This window comes from Tupaia chinensis, unplaced genomic scaffold (assembly GCF_000334495.1).
Source record: "Tupaia chinensis unplaced genomic scaffold, TupChi_1.0 Scaffold000350_1, whole genome shotgun sequence".
In the NCBI taxonomy this organism is placed as follows: Eukaryota; Metazoa; Chordata; class Mammalia; order Scandentia; family Tupaiidae; genus Tupaia; species Tupaia belangeri.
In genome coordinates, this window is record NW_006159844.1 from 6713767 (window position 1) to 6734145 (window position 20379).

At 42.1% G+C, this 20379-nt stretch overlaps 1 protein-coding gene across 2 annotated transcripts in view; it reads left to right on the forward strand.

The window, feature by feature from the left end:
- The first annotated feature begins 6 nt into the window (after window positions 1–6).
- EGLN3 (egl-9 family hypoxia inducible factor 3) overlaps window positions 7–20379 on the forward strand; it is a 33757-nt gene continuing 13384 nt past the window's right edge. Inside the window, exon 1 of one of the 2 annotated variants that reach the window (XM_006152386.3) lies at window positions 7–494. In XM_006152386.3, coding sequence (XP_006152448.1) covers window positions 138–494 — 357 coding nt within the window. In that variant the 5' untranslated portion in view covers window positions 7–137. The remainder of the gene's footprint in view (window positions 495–20379) is intronic. The other variant, XM_014589299.2, reaches the window with a different exon arrangement.

The window sequence follows — 20379 nt, forward strand, 5'->3', positions numbered from 1 at the left end:
TGGCGGGGGGCCTGTGGCCGCCGTGGATCGCTGAATCCAGGGCCACGCTCCCCGCGCCTCGGCTTCGCACTCGCCTAGGTAGTAGCTCCTTCTCCGAGTACACACTGGGGGTCCCCGACACCGGTTCTGCGGGCGAGATGCCCCTAGGACACATCATGAGGCTGGATCTGGAGAAAATCGCCCTGGAGTACATCGTGCCCTGTCTGCACGAGGTGGGCTTCTGCTACCTGGACAACTTCCTGGGCGAGGTGGTGGGCGACTGCGTCCTCGAGCGCGTTAAGCAGCTGCACTGCAACGGGGCCCTGCGGGACGGCCAGCTGGCCGGGCCGCGCGCCGGCGTCTCCAAGAGGCACCTGCGGGGCGACCAGATCACGTGGATCGGGGGCAACGAGGAGGGCTGCGAGGCCATCAGCTTCCTCCTGTCGCTCATCGACAGGCTGGTCCTGTACTGCGGGAGCCGGCTGGGTAAATACTACGTCAAGGAGAGGTCCAAGGTAGGACGCGCGCGAGCCCCGAGCGCGGCTCGCGGGGACGGGAGGCGTTCGCAGGCGGTCCTACTCGTATGCTGCCTTCGCCGGGCAGCAAGTGAACTTGGGTTTTTAGCCAATAAGCCAGCCTCGTTTGTCTCTCCCCCAGCCACCAGCCCCTCTCAGTAAAAGTCCATATGAAGGGGCTCAGGTGTATCATTAGAATGACCTTCTCTTGACTTTGAACTAACGGCTGTGGTGGGTGGTACTAGCCGGACAAGCTGTGACTTTTGATCCGATTGTAAGACATGGAGATTCTCAAAGACCCAGACGAGGGAAAGGATATTATTACGGGAACACTGCATGGTCTGAGACAGCACGTATCCTCATGATCTTAAATGCGCACCTCAAAGCCAGCGAACTTGCCCTTCATTGTGGTCAGGGGAGATTCCTCCAAAAGGACCCTTAAGGCATTCTGGATGGAGGCACTTGTGATTTTGCAGTGTGGCAGTTGGTTTGTAGCATTTGGCAGGTGTGGGAAGGAAGAGTTTGGCATATGGAAAGGTGAGAGGGCTCTTCACTTTGGAATGCTGCCCTTGACTTGGACCCAGGACAGGGCAGACCACCTACCTGACTGAAACCCTCTCCTGGTCTGACCACTACACCACCACCTTCTTTTTTCTAGCCATCAAGTGATGGTAAAATCCACTCGAAACAACCAGTTAAGTGTTCATGAGAGAGTAGTCAAGTACCTCTGGAAAGAAACTGTTTTTGTTAATACAGCCACAAGTGACTGCGTGGGTGGTAATTTACCTTGGAAACACTCACAGGTAGACTGGCAGAAATGGGGGACCACATGTAGGAACCATGACTTTGGTGCATGGACACTGCTTTGGAATAGTCTTTGCTACTCAGCTTTTCTTCAAATGATAGTCCAGCCAGTCTTCCAGTGACCATCCTCAGTAATTTGCATATGTATTGTGGTCAGGTTAAAGGGCACAGAACTGTGGGAAACTTTTTATTGAAACACGGTGAGGCAGAGCATGCTAGCCTCACAGGGAAGCCGGACATTCACCTATGTACATTCATCAACAAGAAGTGCAGGATTTCTTAGGTGGCATGGTGGTTGAGAGCACTGGACTCCCACATGGCCAACAGTGGTTCAAGTCCTGAACCTGGTGGCTTGCTTTTTCACTTTCTCTCTCTCTCTCTTGCTCTGTCCCTCTCCGGTCAAATGAAAATAAGTAAATGAATAAATAAAGTTAAATAAAATATCTCTTAAAAAAAGATTGAGTCTGTTATAAAACAAACTATTGACTCATTTGTCTCATAAGTAAAGAAGCACTCTTGTTAACCAAGGGTAAGTGGTAGAAGCTGGAAACGTGTAGACATGAAGGAGTTGAGGTGGGCAAATGGAGAGGGGCATCTAGCCATCAATCATGAATAGAATATCAGAGAACATTAATAAGGCCACAAGTAAAGAAGAAAGTGGTGCTTTCTAAATTTTACTTTGATTTTGGGCACAAATTCAGTTAGCTCAACTCTGAAAAAGACTGATGTTAAAGTATTTCTTTACTCTTCCCCCATCATTTTGATGGTGGATTAGAGAGTCACCGGGTCCTTTTGAATAGGTTTTTATGGTGTTTTTTTTTTTTTTTTTTTTTTTTTTTTGTACTAAATGGCCTTATTTGTCTCCTGGTGGTGAGTGGAGGGAATGGTGGTGGTGGGGGTGGTGGTTGTTTGCTTCAGTGTTACTGCCCTGCCTGTAGTGTCAACCTGAAGAGCAGATGGCTCATCAGCTTTTTAGAGTTTCTTCTAAGTTCAGATGTTAGAAATGAGTGTGCTTTGAGGAGGGTCAGAATCAGTAGGTAGAAAGAGGTTACTAATGTATTTGAAAGTTAAATATTTTTATTTAGCTTCGACTTAGTGAACACGGGTAGGGTTTCAGACTAGAATTTTACTAAAATAGAAGGAGAAGCACTGTGTAAGTTAGAGTTAGGAAAGCAGGATCTCCAGATATGATTCTTCAGCTATAGACTGTCTTTTGGGTGGAATAGTAACTTTTAAGTGAGCACTGTCAGAAGGTGACAGTGAGTTAAAAAAGAGAGAACACTTCTTGTCTACTGAAAAGACATCTGCCCATACCCAGAATTCCAGCTTTACTTTGGCTGTTTTGGCACAAAGCTCTTCATTCTTGCCCTGTAGAAAAATCATTTCTAGGTGGGGATAGTCCCTGGCCAACTAGAATGAAATGTAAACTGGGCTTGAGCAAACAGTTTGTATAGGAAAGCAAATTTTTTTAAAGTTAGATTTGCTTGTATGAAGAAGTCTTTCTTTTAGTAATGTCTGTGGCCTGGGGTCTCTTTTTTGAAGTTCATTGTTAAAGCAGTGTAGAAACACTGTCATTTCTACATAATCTATATTAGTTTTACCTTAATTTAACCTTTTTCCTTCTCTACTAGCTTTTCTTCCTTCAACTGAGTCCCTTATTTTGTGCCGCTTCCCAGAGTAGTGACACAGACCTAGTTTCTGACTACAGTCTTTAAGCAAGTTTTCAGTAAAAATTAATTTTTTTTTTTGGAGAGGTTTTTTTGCTATAGGGCGCGTGCGCTCGCCAGCCAGACGGAGACAGACAGAGAGACAGAAAGTGAGAAATCACCCCCCCGGGGGGGATGGCCACGCCGCAATCCCTTCTCCTCCATTCTCCTCTCGGGATCTTGGGCATGCACGCACACGCGCCCGGCGTGAGTTTTAAGCCACCGGGTCTGGGACACAAACCGTGGTCGACTACATGGGAGTCCAGCGACATAGCCATTACGCTAACTGCTGGTTCCCTAAAAATTAAATTTTTAAAAGACAAATTTGTGCATGCGTTTTAAATTTATTTATAACTTTTTATTGAGGAAAACTTCAAACACACTTAGAGGCTAGTATTGTAAGTCCCCTTCTCATCACCTACTTCCAACAACTGCCAATATGTGCATTTATTTTAGGCCAGTTAGTTTTTAGATATTTAAAGTTTCTTGGACATTATGCTTATTAATTCATTCATTCTAATGAAATTTTGTTTTGTTTGTTTATTTTGCTGGACCTTTTTAAGGTCATTAAATACTATAATAACGTCCTTTACTTAATGAAACAATAGCAAAGAGATTGAGAATGCAACAGAATATACGGTGGGTCTAAAGTTAAAGTTGTGGGAGGGTATAGAAAGAAATATTAGATAGTCCCTCTCCCTACAAAAAATAGTTGCTGGTAAGAATTTACTTACCTCAGCTTTGTTGGAGAAAAATCCAAGGGTGCTGAAGACCCTCTGGGGTGAAGTGGTTTCCTGTATGTACAGAAGTATGGTGCCCCCTAACTTCAAGTATGATCATTGCTTTCAGGCTAGCAAGGGATATTTTATCTGTTATCCTTTTTGGAGATTTTAGACCATATCCAAAATAAATATTGGGCATAATTTGCTCCTTTTTCTTTGGCTGCTTAGATCCTGAAAATGGCTGGTTTCCAGAGAACGTGTAATTTATGGAACCAAAAGTTCCTCTGCTTGAAACAGCTCACTGTAGACTCATTAGTGAGTAACTCTAATAATAATAGCTTCTTTTTATTGAGCAGTCTGATCTGTCTGACATTGTGCTAAGCACTTAAAAACAATATCTAACTTAATATTCTGAATGAAAACTTAAATACATTGAATGATTAAATAATTTGCCCAAAATCTCAGAATCAGTGGAAAGCAGCCGTTCATCATAGGGACAAGGAGCTTAGACTTGGAGTTACTAGCTGTGGCCTTAAGCAGGTTGCTTAGTTTTTACCAAGTGTAAAATGAGGGAAAATAATACCTTAAAGCCGGTGGGGAGAGGGGAATGGAGGTGGAAGAGAAGAATTAAATAAGATAATGTACTTAAAATTCTTAGTAGAATCCTGAACTTGAATGTGTTACAAGACTGAGTGGGAGATTCTAACCCAAATCTGTCTGACTCCACAATCTTAACTATCAGCTCTCCTGTTTTTTGTTCTTTTATATATGCAGCACTTGTTTAAGGGATGTTTATTCTGTGTGGGGTACTGTGTAGGGGTTACAGTGGAGGACAAGCTTACATTCACATATACTTTTGAATTCTAGGACTCTCTACTTCACACTTGACTAGTTCTGAAATTTAAAATCAAACCAAGAATCCTAGAAAGACCCAGACATTGAAGTGGGTCAGCTGAGTACATTTGAAGAAGAAATAGAATGTAACGCTAGTGTTTTGCTACTGTTATTTTAAGGAAAGTACTCATTAACAAGGTTGGTTGGTTGGACCACTGACCAGAGTAACACTGGACTGTGGCATGAGGGCTGCATTGTGAACAGACAAATATGTCTTCCCCTAGAAACAATTTAGAGGAATGATGAAACAGCAAAGAGTTTACGAGTAAAAGAAAATAGCCCCTTAACCTCATGGTTAAAGGAGCCAGATCCCACATGGCTGATGGCAATTCTAATCCCTGCCCTGGTGGCTTGGCAAACATGACAGGCAAACATTCCTAAAATCTTGACAGGATGGAGAGAGGAAGGAGAAGGAATTGTAGTGTGATCATGTAACCCCTCCTTTTTTTGGCGGGAGGTGCTCTCTCTCTCACACAACAAATGCAATTAAAATAACAACAACAACAACAACAAAAAGAAAATGTGTTATAAGGTGGTGAGTTTCTTCTTCTACTGTTCAGCAGCAAAAGTTTTGGCCCACCCTTCTCATGTGATGGAGCATATCCTTATAGGATACATTAAACAAAAATGGGATAATACACTGCAAAAATCAGGTTATCTCTCAGGGCCTACGTGCAGGAAATGCAATCAGGCTTCTGGGAAGACTGAAGCCATGAACAAGGAAGCAGGAAGTGCTTATCATCCAGGATACCTGGTGTGTTAGTTCTTTACTCTGGAGCTTCAAGGCCTCTGTCTTTGCTTCTCTGTGTTCTTAGTTTCTCCTCTCTCCTTTCAATCCAGCTTTTGCTGCAGTTCTTTGCATATGACTCATGATGGCTGCCCCATTTTGGCTGTTTCAGCCTTTGGTCCAAGATGAGCAGAGACTTGGGAGACATTCAGGAAAACCAATTTTCATTGATTGGGAGAAAAACTGATTGTCACACTGATTGGCTCAGAGGATCTAGCAGCCTTGGTTGGGGGCATGAGATCACAGACCACACATATGATTACCAGAGCTCATGAGTGCTGTACTTCTCAGAGCACAGAGTTTGAGTACTAGACACCATAAATGGCAGCTCTTTGATTAAAAACTTACTGTGAATAAGACACTTTCGGACACTTAGTTTGAAACACCAAACATCTTTCTGTAAGGGAGTAAAAGATTCTTACACAGTGATTGAATGCAAAAAATAAGTAAATGAAAAGGTATAACTGCTAGAAAAATAAAATAACTTACCTCCTAGAGAAAAGAAATTACTCCAAAGAAACAATTTACAGAATACGGCACCAGCGACAGTGAAGCAGATCTTTCCGGGGGTGAGCCCTCATAGTATTATCTGTTAGGTTGTCAGGAAAGTCATTTTTTTGCAAAAATGCATCATGACTTTCTCAAGGACCCAATATTTTCTTGAATGACAGTAACAACAAAGGTAGAAGGTTGTGTGTATATATTTAATTTGTAATTTCTTTACTTAGTTTTGGACCACTGGCCAGTCCATTACAACCCTACCTGGTGGCAGTGAAGCTGGACATTAGGGAGTATCAATTTTTTCAGTTACAAGTCATTAAATGCTTTGAACTGTGGTAGACCAGTGTATGGGTGGCGGAAAGGAGGTGGAAAGTGATTATAAAATCACTTGAAGAACTGTAGGCTGAAAGTTGAGTGTGGTGCAATGGTTGTCACTAACTTAGCTTTCCCTTTTACTGGTTAAAATGTCAACTTTTACACTCATTAGTCATTGTTTCTCTTTAGGCTTTCTACAGTTTCTCTCTTTAGTTTAAATGAAGTAACCAAAATAATTGACCCAGACCATATAGGAATTTAATAATATGAGTTTTAGAGCTAAAGAATTATCAGAAATCACATCTGTCTAGTCCCTCAATCATTCAGCAGTTAAGTTGTCTTTATATTTGGAGAGATTTTTTTTTCAGATTACTATTATTATTATTTTTTTAAACATTTGATCACTGTACATCATTTGGCTTGTAAAGAGAATTTACCCAACATAAAATACTTCTCAGATCAGTCCAGTTAAGAATACTATACATGTTATCACTAACAGGTAATAAACCATTTCTGTGTCCCACAAATGTCATGCCTCTCTATTAAAAAAAAATTTTCCTCCTATATTCTTCCCTTCTTTCCCTCCCAACCATTCCACACTGTCTTCAGCATCCACAACTATTTTCACTGCTTTTATGCCCTCCAAATATTTCCAATCTCTACTATAAAGTATGGATAGTTGGTATATATTAAGTGGACACATAAAATATCTTTCTTTCATATCCTGGCATGCTTCATTCAGCAATAAATCTTCCATATTTGACCACTTTCTATCAAATGCTAGGGTCTTGTTTTTTATGGCTGAATAGTATTCCATAGAATATACGTGCCACACTTTTTCAATCCATTCACCTGTTCATGGACATTTGGATTGGTCCCATGCCTTAGCAATCATGAAAATGCCACAATAAACATTGATGTGCAAGCACTTTTCCGACTGAGCATTCTCCGGACCTTTGGGTAAATACCCAGGAGTGGGATTGTTGGATCAGACAGTAGTTCTGTTTGTAGATCTTTGAGAAACCCCCATGTAGTTTTGCACAATGGCTGGACCAATGTACATTCCCACCAACAGTGTAGGAGTGTTCCCCTTTCATTACAACCCCACCAACACCATTTTTTGTATTTTTAATCTTTGCCATTGTGATAGGGGTTAGGTGGTATCTCATTATGGTTTTAATCTGCATGGAGATTAAATGTCCCTGGAAAGGGACTGTAGTATGTATGGGGCTAGATAAAAGGTGCTTTAATAAATGGGGTGCTACTGACTGGGGTTCCCTGGGTGAGGTGGACTAGGACCTGGCATTGACTGTTAATTCAACAGCATCAGCATTTTATTTGGCAATTTTAATGTAGTTCTGACTGAAAATTAGGTGGAATTATGTCATTTATCTCTGCATTTAGCTTCTGGGTATCAGGAATTGTTTCCCCTTCTGACCTTACTCTAACAAGATTGGAAAATTCTTTCCTATTTCTTACTCTGGCTCAGAAAACATCTAATATTGAGGGGTTTTTGTTTTTGTTTTCTTTTGCTATTGGGTGCATGTGCTCACCAGAGAAAGAGAGACAGAGATATCCCCCAGGGGGATGGCCACATCATAATTCCTTCTCCATTCTTTTCTTGGGATTTTGGGCATACACACACATGCACCCAGTGTTAAGCTGCTGGGTCCAGGATTTGAACCATGCAATTGACCATGTGGGAGCTAGTTGCCTTAACCACCATGCCGCTGGTTGGCCCCAAGAGCATCTAATTTTATAAATAACAAACAACCTTGTATCTTTGGCCCCATTCTAAAACCACACCACATATGGAAAACTCGGATGAATCTTAAAAGTTGGGAGTTCTATGCCCCACATAAAGGTGCAGAACTCCCCTGAGAAGTATTTCAGAGCACCCCAGCATCGTATGTACTTCGGGATAAGGCTCAGAAGTCTGCTTCCCTCTGAAGCACTGGATTGGCAAGGCCTTTCTTCTTAACCTAACATCAAGGCTTCAAGGAAGTTAAATGACATTTTGACCTATGTGCATTAACTATCAAGGAAAAGCTTCCAGGTCAACACTGTGGAGAAAGTTATTAAATTTTTGTTAATTATTGTAGCAATTCCTTTAGAGAAGCACTTTGTAGCTACTAACTAATATTGTCCTAAGAAATGGGTGTCATTTTTCACTAGTGTTTGTCAAATACACATGTTCTGACAGTAATGATAGTTCAGATGTATTCTGCTGGGCATCTGCCAGAGGTGCCCAGTGGGTAACTAAATCCAGAGGCACTGAAATTGTAAATAAAACAGACAAATCATTTTATGATGCCAGACTAAGGAATTCAGCTTTGGCAGATCGCCAAGAGCTGTTGATTTGGCTCAGATTCAGAGCTATGTGTCTGTTTGCCAAGCAACATTAGTTAGCTTGGTTAATTATACATAGAATTTGTACCCCCTTTTTCTCAATTATTTCTGTCTCAAACCAGTACACCACTTCCTTTAATTGTGCATTTTCTCTCAATACTGATTTGTGGGTGAGTTTCTATTCTAGTATTTGGGCTCACTGTTGTAAAATGCAGGCTTTCAGATCTTGTATTGGATTCTGTTGGTAGCTGCTTATTCAATGTCCTCCAGGTTCCATACAGTGTCAGTACCTCTTATTAAGTCAAGACAGTTTTTGATTCTTTAGATGCAATAATCAATGCTTCTCAAGTTCTGGAGTAAATGTATCTATCTCATATTAATTTTTTTTTCCACAAATGAAGCCAAAAAACTATTACCACACAAAAATTAATTACAGAATACAAAGAATCAAAGAATATGATGATTCCAATTATGATTATTTGCCAGTGGGAAGAAGAAAAAAATTCAACACTCAATTCCAGGTGTCAGTGGCTTCTATTTCTCTAGAAGAGAAGCATGAAGTTGTTTTGAAGTTTTCAGGTTGATATTCTTCTGTTTGACCATTGCTTGGAAATAGTAGAGATATACTGTGTTAGTTAATTTGCACATTTTAAGGAGTTTGCTCAGTGTTCTCCAGATGCAGAGAACAAAAATTCTGTCTGTGCTCCTCCCTCTGGGTCTCTCAAGTTTCTACTCATTTATCAAGTCAAACCTGAGGGACTATTACTCAGAAATCTCAATAGCTCACATAAAATTCATGATCTTTTTTTTTTTTAATGACGTTTTTATATTCATACTGTTTTACAGGTTAATCTGAGTGATTGGAGTAGATAAATAAAACCCATCCACCCCACCCCACTCTTTTTGTTTTATTTTCTCACCTAGGGTGCATGTGCTCTCCTGAGAGAAACAGAGAGAGGGAAAATGAGAAATCATCCCCCAGGAGGATGGCCGTGCTACAATCCCTTTTCCTCTATTCTCCTTCTGAGATTTTGGGTGTGCACACACACCCAACATGATTTTCAAGTCACCACATCCAGGACTCAAATCACAGTCAGGAATCGAGCACCTTAACCCCCACACTACCTGCTGACCCCAACTAAACCCTTTTAAACACAGAATATTTGGGATCAGCAGTTAGTGTGGTAGTTGGGTGCCTGGACACCCACATGGCTAACTGGTTAGAATTACAGACTCAGTGGCTTCAGACTCACACTTGGCACATGTGTATGCATGCCCAAGATTTGAGGAGAACATAGGAGATGGGATTGCAGCATGGCCATCCCCCCAAGGAGGTGATTTCTTGCTTTCTGTCTCTCTGACAAGTGCACACATCCTATAGCAATAAACACAAAATATTTAAGACTTTAGTCAAGAGCATGGAATATTTATTGGTCAAAATTTAGCCTTACTGTGTTGTGTGTGTGTTTGGTCCACTGTGGAATCCCAAGTTCTGTCTTTTTTTTAAGTGAGAAAGCACCCCCCCCATCCATGGGAATGACCATGCCCTTCTCCTTTATTTCTCCTTTTCCTCAGGATTTGGGGCATATACCAACACACACTTAATGTGTTTTTCAAGACACCAGGTCTGGGATTTGGACTGCACTGACAGCCATGTGGGATTCAACAAGCTTAACAACCACACCATTGGTGCCCTGTGTGTGTGTGTGTGTGTGTGTGTGTGTGTGTAAGTAAATTATTTTGCTTTCCTATCTTAGTAGAAATCCTTGAGATGGGAGATATTTTCTTTTTTGTTGTTGTTTTTTATGAATATAATTAATTAATCAATTAAAAAATTTTGCCATGGGGCTAGCAGATGTCATAATGATTATGTTACTGAATTTCTGCATGACTAACTGTAGTTCGAGTCCCAGGCCCAGCAGCTTGAAACTCACGCTGGGTGCTTGTGCATGTGTGCCCAAAATCCCAACAGGAGAAGGGAGAAGATGGGATTGTGGCGTGGCCATCCCCCTGAGGGTGATTTCTCACTTTCTGTTTCTTTATCTCTCTGTGTGTCTCTGGCAAGCACACAACGCCTTATAGCCAAAACTTCTCTGAAAAAAAAAAAAATTGCCAGAGGGGGCATGTGGTTTCCAGAGACAGAGAGATGAGAGATATAGAGAGAAAGCACCATTTTCCCTACCCCAGTGGGTATGGTCATGCCACAGTCCCTTCTCATCCATTTTTCAATTCTATTGGAAATTTGGGCATTCACATACACCCGGCAAGTTTCTCAGGCCACCACAAGAATTCAAGTCATAGGGTTGGCCATGTGAAATCCTGCTCCCTTAACCACTAGGCCACAGGGCTGGCCTGAGGAGGGGTGTTTGTTAGAGATGTAATATAACCATAAATTACCTGCTTTTCATTCTAATTTTTCCTATAATCCATTTTATATCCTTTTGCTAGAGTGTCATATTCTCAAACCTAACTCCAATTATGTAGTCTCCATGCTTCAAAGAAACAGCAAATCAAACACGCTCTTTTCCCATGATCTGCCATGCAATGCTCTAAACCTCTCGCCCCATCTGACGTTTCTACACTTTATCTTCCACTGATCACCCTCCTTCCAAACCAGTCCCTGAAGTGCTAGAAACTGATTTGGAGGGCATAGTGAGTTTCCCCATTGTCTTCTATTCTTCAGAATCCATTTCTAGTGCCCACTCCATGCAGGCTTCCCTTTTCCCTAGGACTCTGGTAGCTCAATCCAGACAGCCCAGTACATTTACTTATTTGACCACCTATTCCTCTTCCTGCATACTTAGGAATTCCTTGAATGCAGAGACTGCTAAGCTTTGTATCTACATTTAGTGCTCAGAACAGTCCTTCACAATTCATAGTTACCAGTTGGCTCAATTTCTTTACAAAAGGAACTTTGATTTCAGTAGGTGTCTGGGTGTCAAAAAAAACCTACATATTTTGTTAGAAAAGGAAGGACAGCTGGGACCAGCAGTTAGCATAATGGCTATGTCACTGGACTCCCATGTAGTCAACCGTGGTTTGAGTCCTGGACCCAGTGGCTTAAACTCATGCCGGGCGCGTGTGCGTTCGTACCCAAGATCCCGAGAGGAGAATGGAGGAGAAGGGATTGCGGTGTGGCTATCCCCCGTGGGGGGTGATTTCTTGCTTTCTATCTCTCTGTCTCTCTCTGTCTTTCTGGTGAGCGCATGCGCCCTATAGCAAAAATCTCTCCAAAAAAAAAAAAAAAGAAAGAAAAGAAAAGGAGGAACAGCTTTGCAACATGGCCTCTAATTGATGCCAAAGTGTTTAAATAATTTATTATAGTGACAGCCTGTACCACCTCAGAGGAGGACCTTAGCCTTTTTTTTTTTTTTTTTTTTTTTGAAGATTGTTGCCATAGGGCACATGTCTAGTTTGAGAGAGACAGAGGAAGACAGTAAGAGGGAAAGTGAGAAATCATCTCCCAGGGGGAATGGCCATGCTACAGTTCCTTCTCTTCCACTCTCCTCCTAGGATTCTGGACACCCACACACACATGCCTGGCATGATTTTTGAGTCATTAAGTCCAGAACCTATACTATGATCAGCCATGTAAGAGTCCAATACTTTACCAACTACACCACCTGCTGGCCCCAAACCTTAGCTTTTCATTTTATTTTATTTATTTTAATCTCAGTTACAAACTTCAGTGCATCGCCCTGGAAAGTACCTGAGTCACACCTGGAGTGCAGCTTATACATACAGGTCTGGCTCAGAGAAGCAAGGGAAGCCCAGGACTAGACTATTCTGGTCCTAGCTCAGCCCCTAGCAAGTGGAATGTCAGGACCTCAATTTCCATTTCCTTATGGAGGAGTTAGATTATTAAAATATATTTTTATTGTTGCTGTTTTATTTACCAGAGGGCATGCAGAGATAGAAAGAGGAGAAAGCACCCCTAATGGGGCATGGTCACACCACAATTCCTTCTCCATGCCTCTATCCTTTTGGGATTGGGACCGACACAAGCACATGTACCCAGTGAGTTTTTCAAGCTGCCAGAGCTGGGACTCAAATCATTGCAGTCAGCCATGTGGCATTTAGCTCCCTTAAACAACAGATTACAGGCTGGCCCTTTTTTTTTTTTTTTTTTTTTTTAATATTTTAACTTAAAGTTGGTCAGCACCTACTTCTAGACACTAGGTTGAATATTTTACATTTCTTTCATCTTACTGTGACGTTGGGCAAGTCAGTTCTCAGAGCCCTCTTTCTTTATAAAATAGGTATGATAGTATATATCTACCTCCTGGATTATAAAGGATTAAATTAAAATTGAGACTATATTTCTATCTGAGAAGGAAAATAGTTGCTTTCAGTGCCTCTTAACTTGATTTCTGGAGGGACTGCACATTCCAACAGTCAGCCCCTAGCACTAATGTGACATTTCCAGGCAGAGCTCTGCACAAAACAGTGACACTTGAAAGATACAGCGGGAATACTTCCTGCCAGGGTTAGGAATGACACTGCGAAGTCTGTGCCAGAGACGCCCCTAGGAATTCCTCTCACTTCCTGCTCTACCCATCCATTTTCAGTTCCCCAAATTAATTAGTGCCGTTGACTAATTAGTCCTTACTTTTATTATTTAGGGTGAGGCCATTGCACAGAAACTCTTGGTTTTGCCACAAAATAGCTGTGGTTCTCAGTGGTCCTTGCACCAGAAGTATCACCTTTACCTGAGAATATCCTGTACATGCAAATTTCTGGGCTTCTCCCAAGAATCAGAAACTCACAAGTTCTGGGAACCAGCAGTTAGCATAATGGCTATGTTGCTGGACTCCCATGTAGTCGACCACGGTTCGCATCCCGGGCCCAGTGGCTTAAAACTCACGCTGGGCGCGTGTGCATGCGTGCCCAAGATCCCGAGAGGAGAATGGAGGAGAAGGGATTGTGGTGTGACCATCCCCCCTGGGGGGTGATTTCTCGCTTTCTGTCTCTCTGTCTCTCTGTCTCTCTCTGTCTGTCTGGCGAGTGCATGTACCCTATAGCGAAAAAAACCTCTCAAAAAAAATAAAAAAAAGAAAAAAGAAACTCACAAGTTCTCCCAGTGATTCTTATACATGCTAAAGTTTGCGAATTACCGAATAAAGTAAATGCATCAGGAAAAGGCTAGGTCTGGCCCATAGTGCAGTGGTTAAGCTTTTTGCATAGGGAGCTGGATCATCTATGGCCAACTACAACTAGAATGAATCCCAGGCTCAGTGGCTTAAAAAACATGCAGTGTGGGGACCAGCAGATGGCATAATGGTTATGTCACTGGACTCCCACACAATTGACCACAGTTTGAGTACCGGACCTGGTGGCTTCAAACTCACACTGGGCACATGTGCATGCATGTGTGCCCAAAATTCCAAGAGGAGAATGGAGGAGAAGGGATTGTGGTGAGGCCATCTCCCCCTGCGGGGTGGTTTCTCACTTTCTGTCTCTCTGGTGAGCACACGTACCCTGTAGCAAAAATCTCTCTTAAAAAAAATGTAGTGTCCATATACCTGGGTACCCCAAATCCTGACAGGGTGGAAGGAAAAGGATTGTAGTGTGACCATGCCCCATGGGGTGGAGTTCTCTCTCTCCGCCCTCTCTCCCTCTCTCTCTATATATCTATATCTATATATATAAAATGAGTGTTTGTGCATTCTGGCAGTTGAAAATAAAAGGCTAAATGGGGTTAGTAGTTCTTCCTATAGTCTCTGTTAGCAAGAAAAATCAGAGTTCAGTTGATTAAATATGAGCTTACTCTTTGATAATCCTAAAAAATACAGGTACAGTTCATTGGAAATGTTTTAAAAACTCATCAGGTGCTAAACACATATGTATATGACTTCTATTATTTATACCAATAAACTTAATTTTCCATTTTCCGGAATAGAATTGGAGAAAAATTGAGAACTGATACTCTCCTATTATGTGAATGAAGGGGGAAAAATCTTTATTAATGACCGTAACATATTAATGACCTTATGCATATCCAATGGTCTGGCAAGGAGTGTAACCTGAGGAACGAGGAAAATGAGAAAGCTTCATAATGATTTTACATGAGAACAAACTGGAAAATAGAACCTTGTGAACAGAGAGCACTGTCCCAGTAATATCTATTATGTGCTAATTGTGAATATACCACACAGAAGCCTGAAGTGACCTCTGATCCTCCAGGGTAAGATGACTGTTCTAGGGAAGCCCCTGAAGGCTGAGATGTGCGTTTCTAGAGGTGAACCTGACAACTGAATCAAATCCAGCTTGACTGGAATGAAAGGTATAGTGGGTAGAGGAGAGTGAGGGACTGCTGCCTGCCTTTTCCTGCTTGGGCATGGAGGGCTTTAAATTCTAGGTGAGGGTTTGAGCCCATGTTTGCCAAATCAGGAGAATACCCGAGAAACCTTTATTGCAGTAGCTGGGAAGTACAGGAAGACAATTTCATGATGGTCATTATGGAATTAATAGCACCTATTTTCAGGTAACTCCCCCCCCTCCCTGCCCCTATATTTTGGAAGCAGTGTTTAGTAGGGGGAAAGACCAAGACTTTGAAGTTCTGGTTCACTTAGGTAATGCTGTTATGTCCAATAAGTTACTTTTTTGCCTGACTCTTAGGTTCCACATTGGTAAAATGTGGCCTATTTCTTTTTCTGAGGAGCATAGGGACAATGAAACTAATTACCTCCTCATTGCCCAAACTCATAGCCACACGCTTCTTTATTTCTAGTTCCCCTTCTGCTCCCTAAAATAGTTCGTGCATTTCTCTCTGAGGAATCTTCTGCTTTAAACCTTTCTAAAATGTCCTGTAAGCCACAATGAGTCTGTATTGCCTGTCTAACACGATTTTAGAAATCTCTGTATCCTGTAATTCAAATTCATGTAACAGTATTAAGAGTTAACACATCTAATTCTAAGTAGTCTTTGTGCTTAGTAGGAACTATTGATCTAATCCCCCGCATTCCTTTACCAGGTACCTCTCCTTGTTTCCCAGAAGAACTACACATTTGTATTTCCAGTTAAAATTTTTTCTTAATTGGTCATTTATCTTTTGACTTTGAGACAGAGAACCTTGGCTGGTATTGACCTGAGTTAATAAAGCAAGGTCCTAGGGAGGCTGACCTCATTCCACAGAACCAGGGAGGGAAGGGCAGCCCGGCATCTGGGCTGGACTTGGGAGATGACATGCAGGCTGTTGGCCAACTGAATTGGAAGCAGATTTGGTCCCTGCCCAGGCAACAAAGATTTCTGGTTGGGACCAAGGTTGGCCCTGCAGGGGGAATAGCTGAAGTGAAGACACTAACTTGGCCAACTAGTACTTTGTCGCAGGATTTAGGGTCAATTTCCTTTGCCTATTACTTTTAAAATTCTCCCCTTGATTCACAGAATCAACGCCAAACACAGTTTTGTTTTTTTTTTCATACTTAGGTAGTTTTGTAAAATTTTATTTTACAAAAGGGTGAGGGGATGTCAAATATTTCTAGTAAAATTACACATCTTAGTTCTCTCAAAAATGAGGTGGAGGTGAATTTTGTTCAATGTTAGCTAAGGTGTGTTGCTAAAGCATAACTTGACACTATGTGTTTTTGGTTAGGTTTTGTTGTACATGTTGTAGGCATGTGTTTTCATTCTCTGGAGAGAGAGAGAAAGAAAAAGTGAGAAATCACTCCCTAAGGGGGATGGTGATGCCACAATCCCTTCTCTGTTGTCCTCTCATGATTTTGGGCACTCATGCACAAACTCCAATATGATTTTCAAGGCACTGGGTCTGGAACTCGACCATGCAGTTAGTCATGTGAGATCCAGTTGCCTTTTTTTTTTCTTTTTGAGAAGTTTTTGCTATAGTGCATGTGCACTCGCTAGAGAGACAGAGAGACAGAAAGTGAGAAATCAGCCCCCAGGGGAAATGGCCACACCATAATCCCTTCTGCTCCATTCTCCTCTCGGGATCTTGGGCATGCACACACATGTGCCCAGCATGAGTTTAAGCCATGGGGTCCAGGACTTAAACTGCGGTCAACTACATGGGAGTCCAGCGACATAGCCATTATGCCAACAGCTGGACCCTGGTTGCTTTAACCTCCAAGCCAACTCTTCAGCCAGTTTAACTGACTTCAAAAAGGCAAGGTACTGAACTTCCTTCTGCCTCCATTTCCTCATCTGTGAAAGGGAGATAATGTGCCCACCTCGTGGGTTGCTATGAAGAGTGAGTACTGTGATTTCTGAACACACAGGACACTGCAGACACATCGTAAGCACTGCACAAATGTTTGTTCGGTAAATAAATGTGACTGATTTATGAGCAGGCAGGCGTACGTTGCTGTAAGGATTACTGACAAGTTTGCTTCCTGTAGACTTGCTGTGGGGTCTAGGTTCCCAGGAAAGGATCTTCTGAGGACTGGTGAGCAGTGTGGCCCTGGACACACAGCTGCTGCTCACATTTCTAGGAACCAGGAAATTAAATGACGTGAGTGTGAAGTGCCCCCCCTGCTACACGGCTTCTGAGGAAATGGCAGCTGTTAGTACTTGAGGAAAGCCATCGGGGAGGATATAGTTAAATGTCTGTCTTAAAGTCCTTAACCCTGGGCTCAACTGACTTTCGCTGATTTCATAATTGTGAGGAAGCCCCTGTTGAAAACATTTTTCTCTGGTGGCTGTGACTGGGGCAGAGATGGGGGAGGGAGGGTTCCCCAGTGTCCGTTCCCTCCTCAGGCTGCCTGGCGGTGTGCTCGGGTGTGGGCTGGCTGCCACCCTCACGCAGCGCACGTAGCCCTGTCACTGGGCCATCACCCAGCTGGCACAGAGCCAGGCCTCCACGGGAAGGGCGGCTTTCCCAAACCCAAACAGCCCGCATTGATACGTCGATGTTGCCTGGCCTGTTTACTGTGCCTAATTGCAGGGCTCTGGCTGAATCCCCTCCAAGGAGAGGAATTAACTGCAATTCAGAAGGGAATAACAATAGTCTTAAATTCCTAGCCTCTGAGAATTTCTTGGCTTCTTGGGGGAGGGTAATTCACTCAGAATTTATGCGTGAAGTGCAAGATCCCTGGAGTAGACTCTTGATCTAGTACAGTTAGATTTTACAGGCCTGTGAATCTCTTACGGTTCTGTGCTAATGTGCACACGTTTGTGCATATTTTTTTTTGGGGGGGGAAGTATAGGTGGAAGCCCATATCTTTAAGAATCTTGAGGGGATGGTACTTGGTAGAACTGTCATCACTGACCTAGGAGAGCTAAACTGAAGCTTCCAGGGTGTGAATAGCGTTTTTTGTTTGTTTTGTTTTTGTTTGTTTTTGTTTTTAAGTTTCTTCCCTCCTCCCTTTCTCCCTTCTTTTAGTGAGAGAGAGACAGAGAGGTACTTCCAACAAGGTCTTCAAACCACAGTCCACTTGCAGTTTCAGCCAGCCTCAATCACGGGCATGAGCGTGCTGATGTGTTCAGGGTCTCTAGACACCAACTCGGAGCCTTCCTAGGTGGTAGGCCTCTCAGAGGTTCTAACCTCTATGTCACTGTCTAACTCTCTGTTGATGCTTATTCGGATGATCCTGAAGCTAGGACCAAGTTCATCTAAGGACAGATTCGAACGTGAAGATGTTAAATTCTCTGCCCTTTCAGGCATGGCAGTCTCACCTGATGGGAGGAATAGGCAGAACCACTTCTCCAAAGCTCACGAGAGTCAGGAGCTTTTTAACTTCTTACTTTTGAAGTGCCTACATTGTTAGAAAAATTCAGGTGTAGGGCATGATAATTATTGCTCCACACTGGAAGTGAGGTTATGTGTGGAAGTGTTCTGGGTATGTAGGTTTAAGGAGAGGAATGATTTTTTAGAGTGAATTTGGGGCAAATGAAAAAATGGAAGTAGTTTTCATTGCAGAAATAGAGTAGTAGAAAGCATTTTCATGAATTATTTGGTTTTCTGAAAGGATTACTTACCTGACATATTCAGCTTTCTGATGTTCTGAGTCTTCTGAATTGTTTGGTGAGATGCTGAAATCTGGGAAGGCGATGTAGTAGCTGGACATAGTTTGTATTATTGCCCACCAAAAGCACATTTCCTATTTCCCCTTCATTTTGTTACATTAATCTCTATAAAATAGAGGCACTAGAGAAAGGAAATAGCTAGGCTCTTAACCAGTAACATTGATAACAAGCAAGATGGCAAGTTAACTAATAGCAGTTTGAGTAAAGTTTTCTACTTTATTTTCTCAGGCTTTTGCCATAGGGCATGTATGTGCACCCACAGGAGAGAGACAGAGAGAGGGGAAGTGAGGAAACACCCCCAGAGGGGATTTCCATGCTGCAGTCTCTTCTCCATTCTCCTTGGGATTTCGGGTGTACACATATGTGCTCCCACCATGATTTTCAAGCTGCCAGGTCCAGGACTCAAACTGGTCAGCCATGTGGGAGTCCAACTCCTTAAGTGCCACATCACCTGCTGGCCCTTGCATTTTTCCTTTGAAGTGCTTGCATTGTCTGTAACTCACTTCTTTATGTTAATGTAGGTAAAGTTAGAATGAATGTATAAAAATCCTGAAACACTTTTTTTGCTGGGGTCAGTAGATGACATGGTGGTTAAGGGCGCTGAACTCCCACATGGCTGACAGTGGTTTGAGTCCCAGAACTGACAGCTTTCTTTCTCACCTTCTCTCTCTCTTTCTCTCTGTGGTCAAATTAAAATAAATAAATAAAGTTAAATAAAATAATTCTTTTAAAAGAGAGAGAGATTATTGCTATAGAGTGTGTGCACTCACCATAGAGACAGAGAGACAAAAAGCAAGAAATAACCTCTGTGGGGATGGCCATAGTGCAATCCCTTCTCCATTCCCCATTCAGAATTTTGGGCACACATGCACATGCACCCAACATGAGTTTTAAATTTCCGTATCCAGGACTTGAACTGTAGTCAACTACATGGGAGTCCAGCAACGTAACCATGTCGCCATCAGCTGGTCCCTTTAAAGCATTTTTAGTTCTTATAAGTTAGCACTGTTTCTTCTTACATTGAGATCTTACTTTCTTATTCAGTTTCATATAAAAGGATGGGACCAACTGGTAGCAAGTGTGAACTTTGTGTTATATTGTGACATTTTCTTGAAACTTGAGAAAGCTTTGCATAGTTGCCATCATCTTGTAATGAGGTCTTGTGAACTTCGTGCTGTAGGAATTACACTTAAGTGACGACAGTGGATTCCATAAGATATCCTTGAAGATCAGATACTCCTGAACAAGATGACAAAAGGCTAAACCAATAATTCCATTTTGCTTTTCATGTGCCCAAGATTTAAGTTGCAAAGGATTTTTGGAGCTCTTTTCTCTTACTCCTTGTCAGAGCCAAATGGAAAATAATGAAATTTGACATTTTGTGGCTGACAGTGGTTTGAGTCCCAGAACTGACAGCTTTCTTTCTCACCTTCTCTCTCTCTTTCTCTCTGTGGTCAAATTAAAATAAATAAATAAAGTTAAATAAAATAATTCTTTTAAAAGAGAGAGAGATTATTGCTATAGAGTGTGTGCACTCACCATAGAGACAGAGAGACAAAAAGCAAGAAATAACCTCTGTGGGGATGGCCATAGTGCAATCCCTTCTCCATTCCCCATTCAGAATTTTGGGCACACATGCACATGCACCCAACATGAGTTTTAAATTTCCGTATCCAGGACTTGAACTGTAGTCAACTACATGGGAGTCCAGCAACGTAACCATGTCGCCATCAGCTGGTCCCTTTAAAGCATTTTTAGTTCTTATAAGTTAGCACTGTTTCTTCTTACATTGAGATCTTACTTTCTTATTCAGTTTCATATAAAAG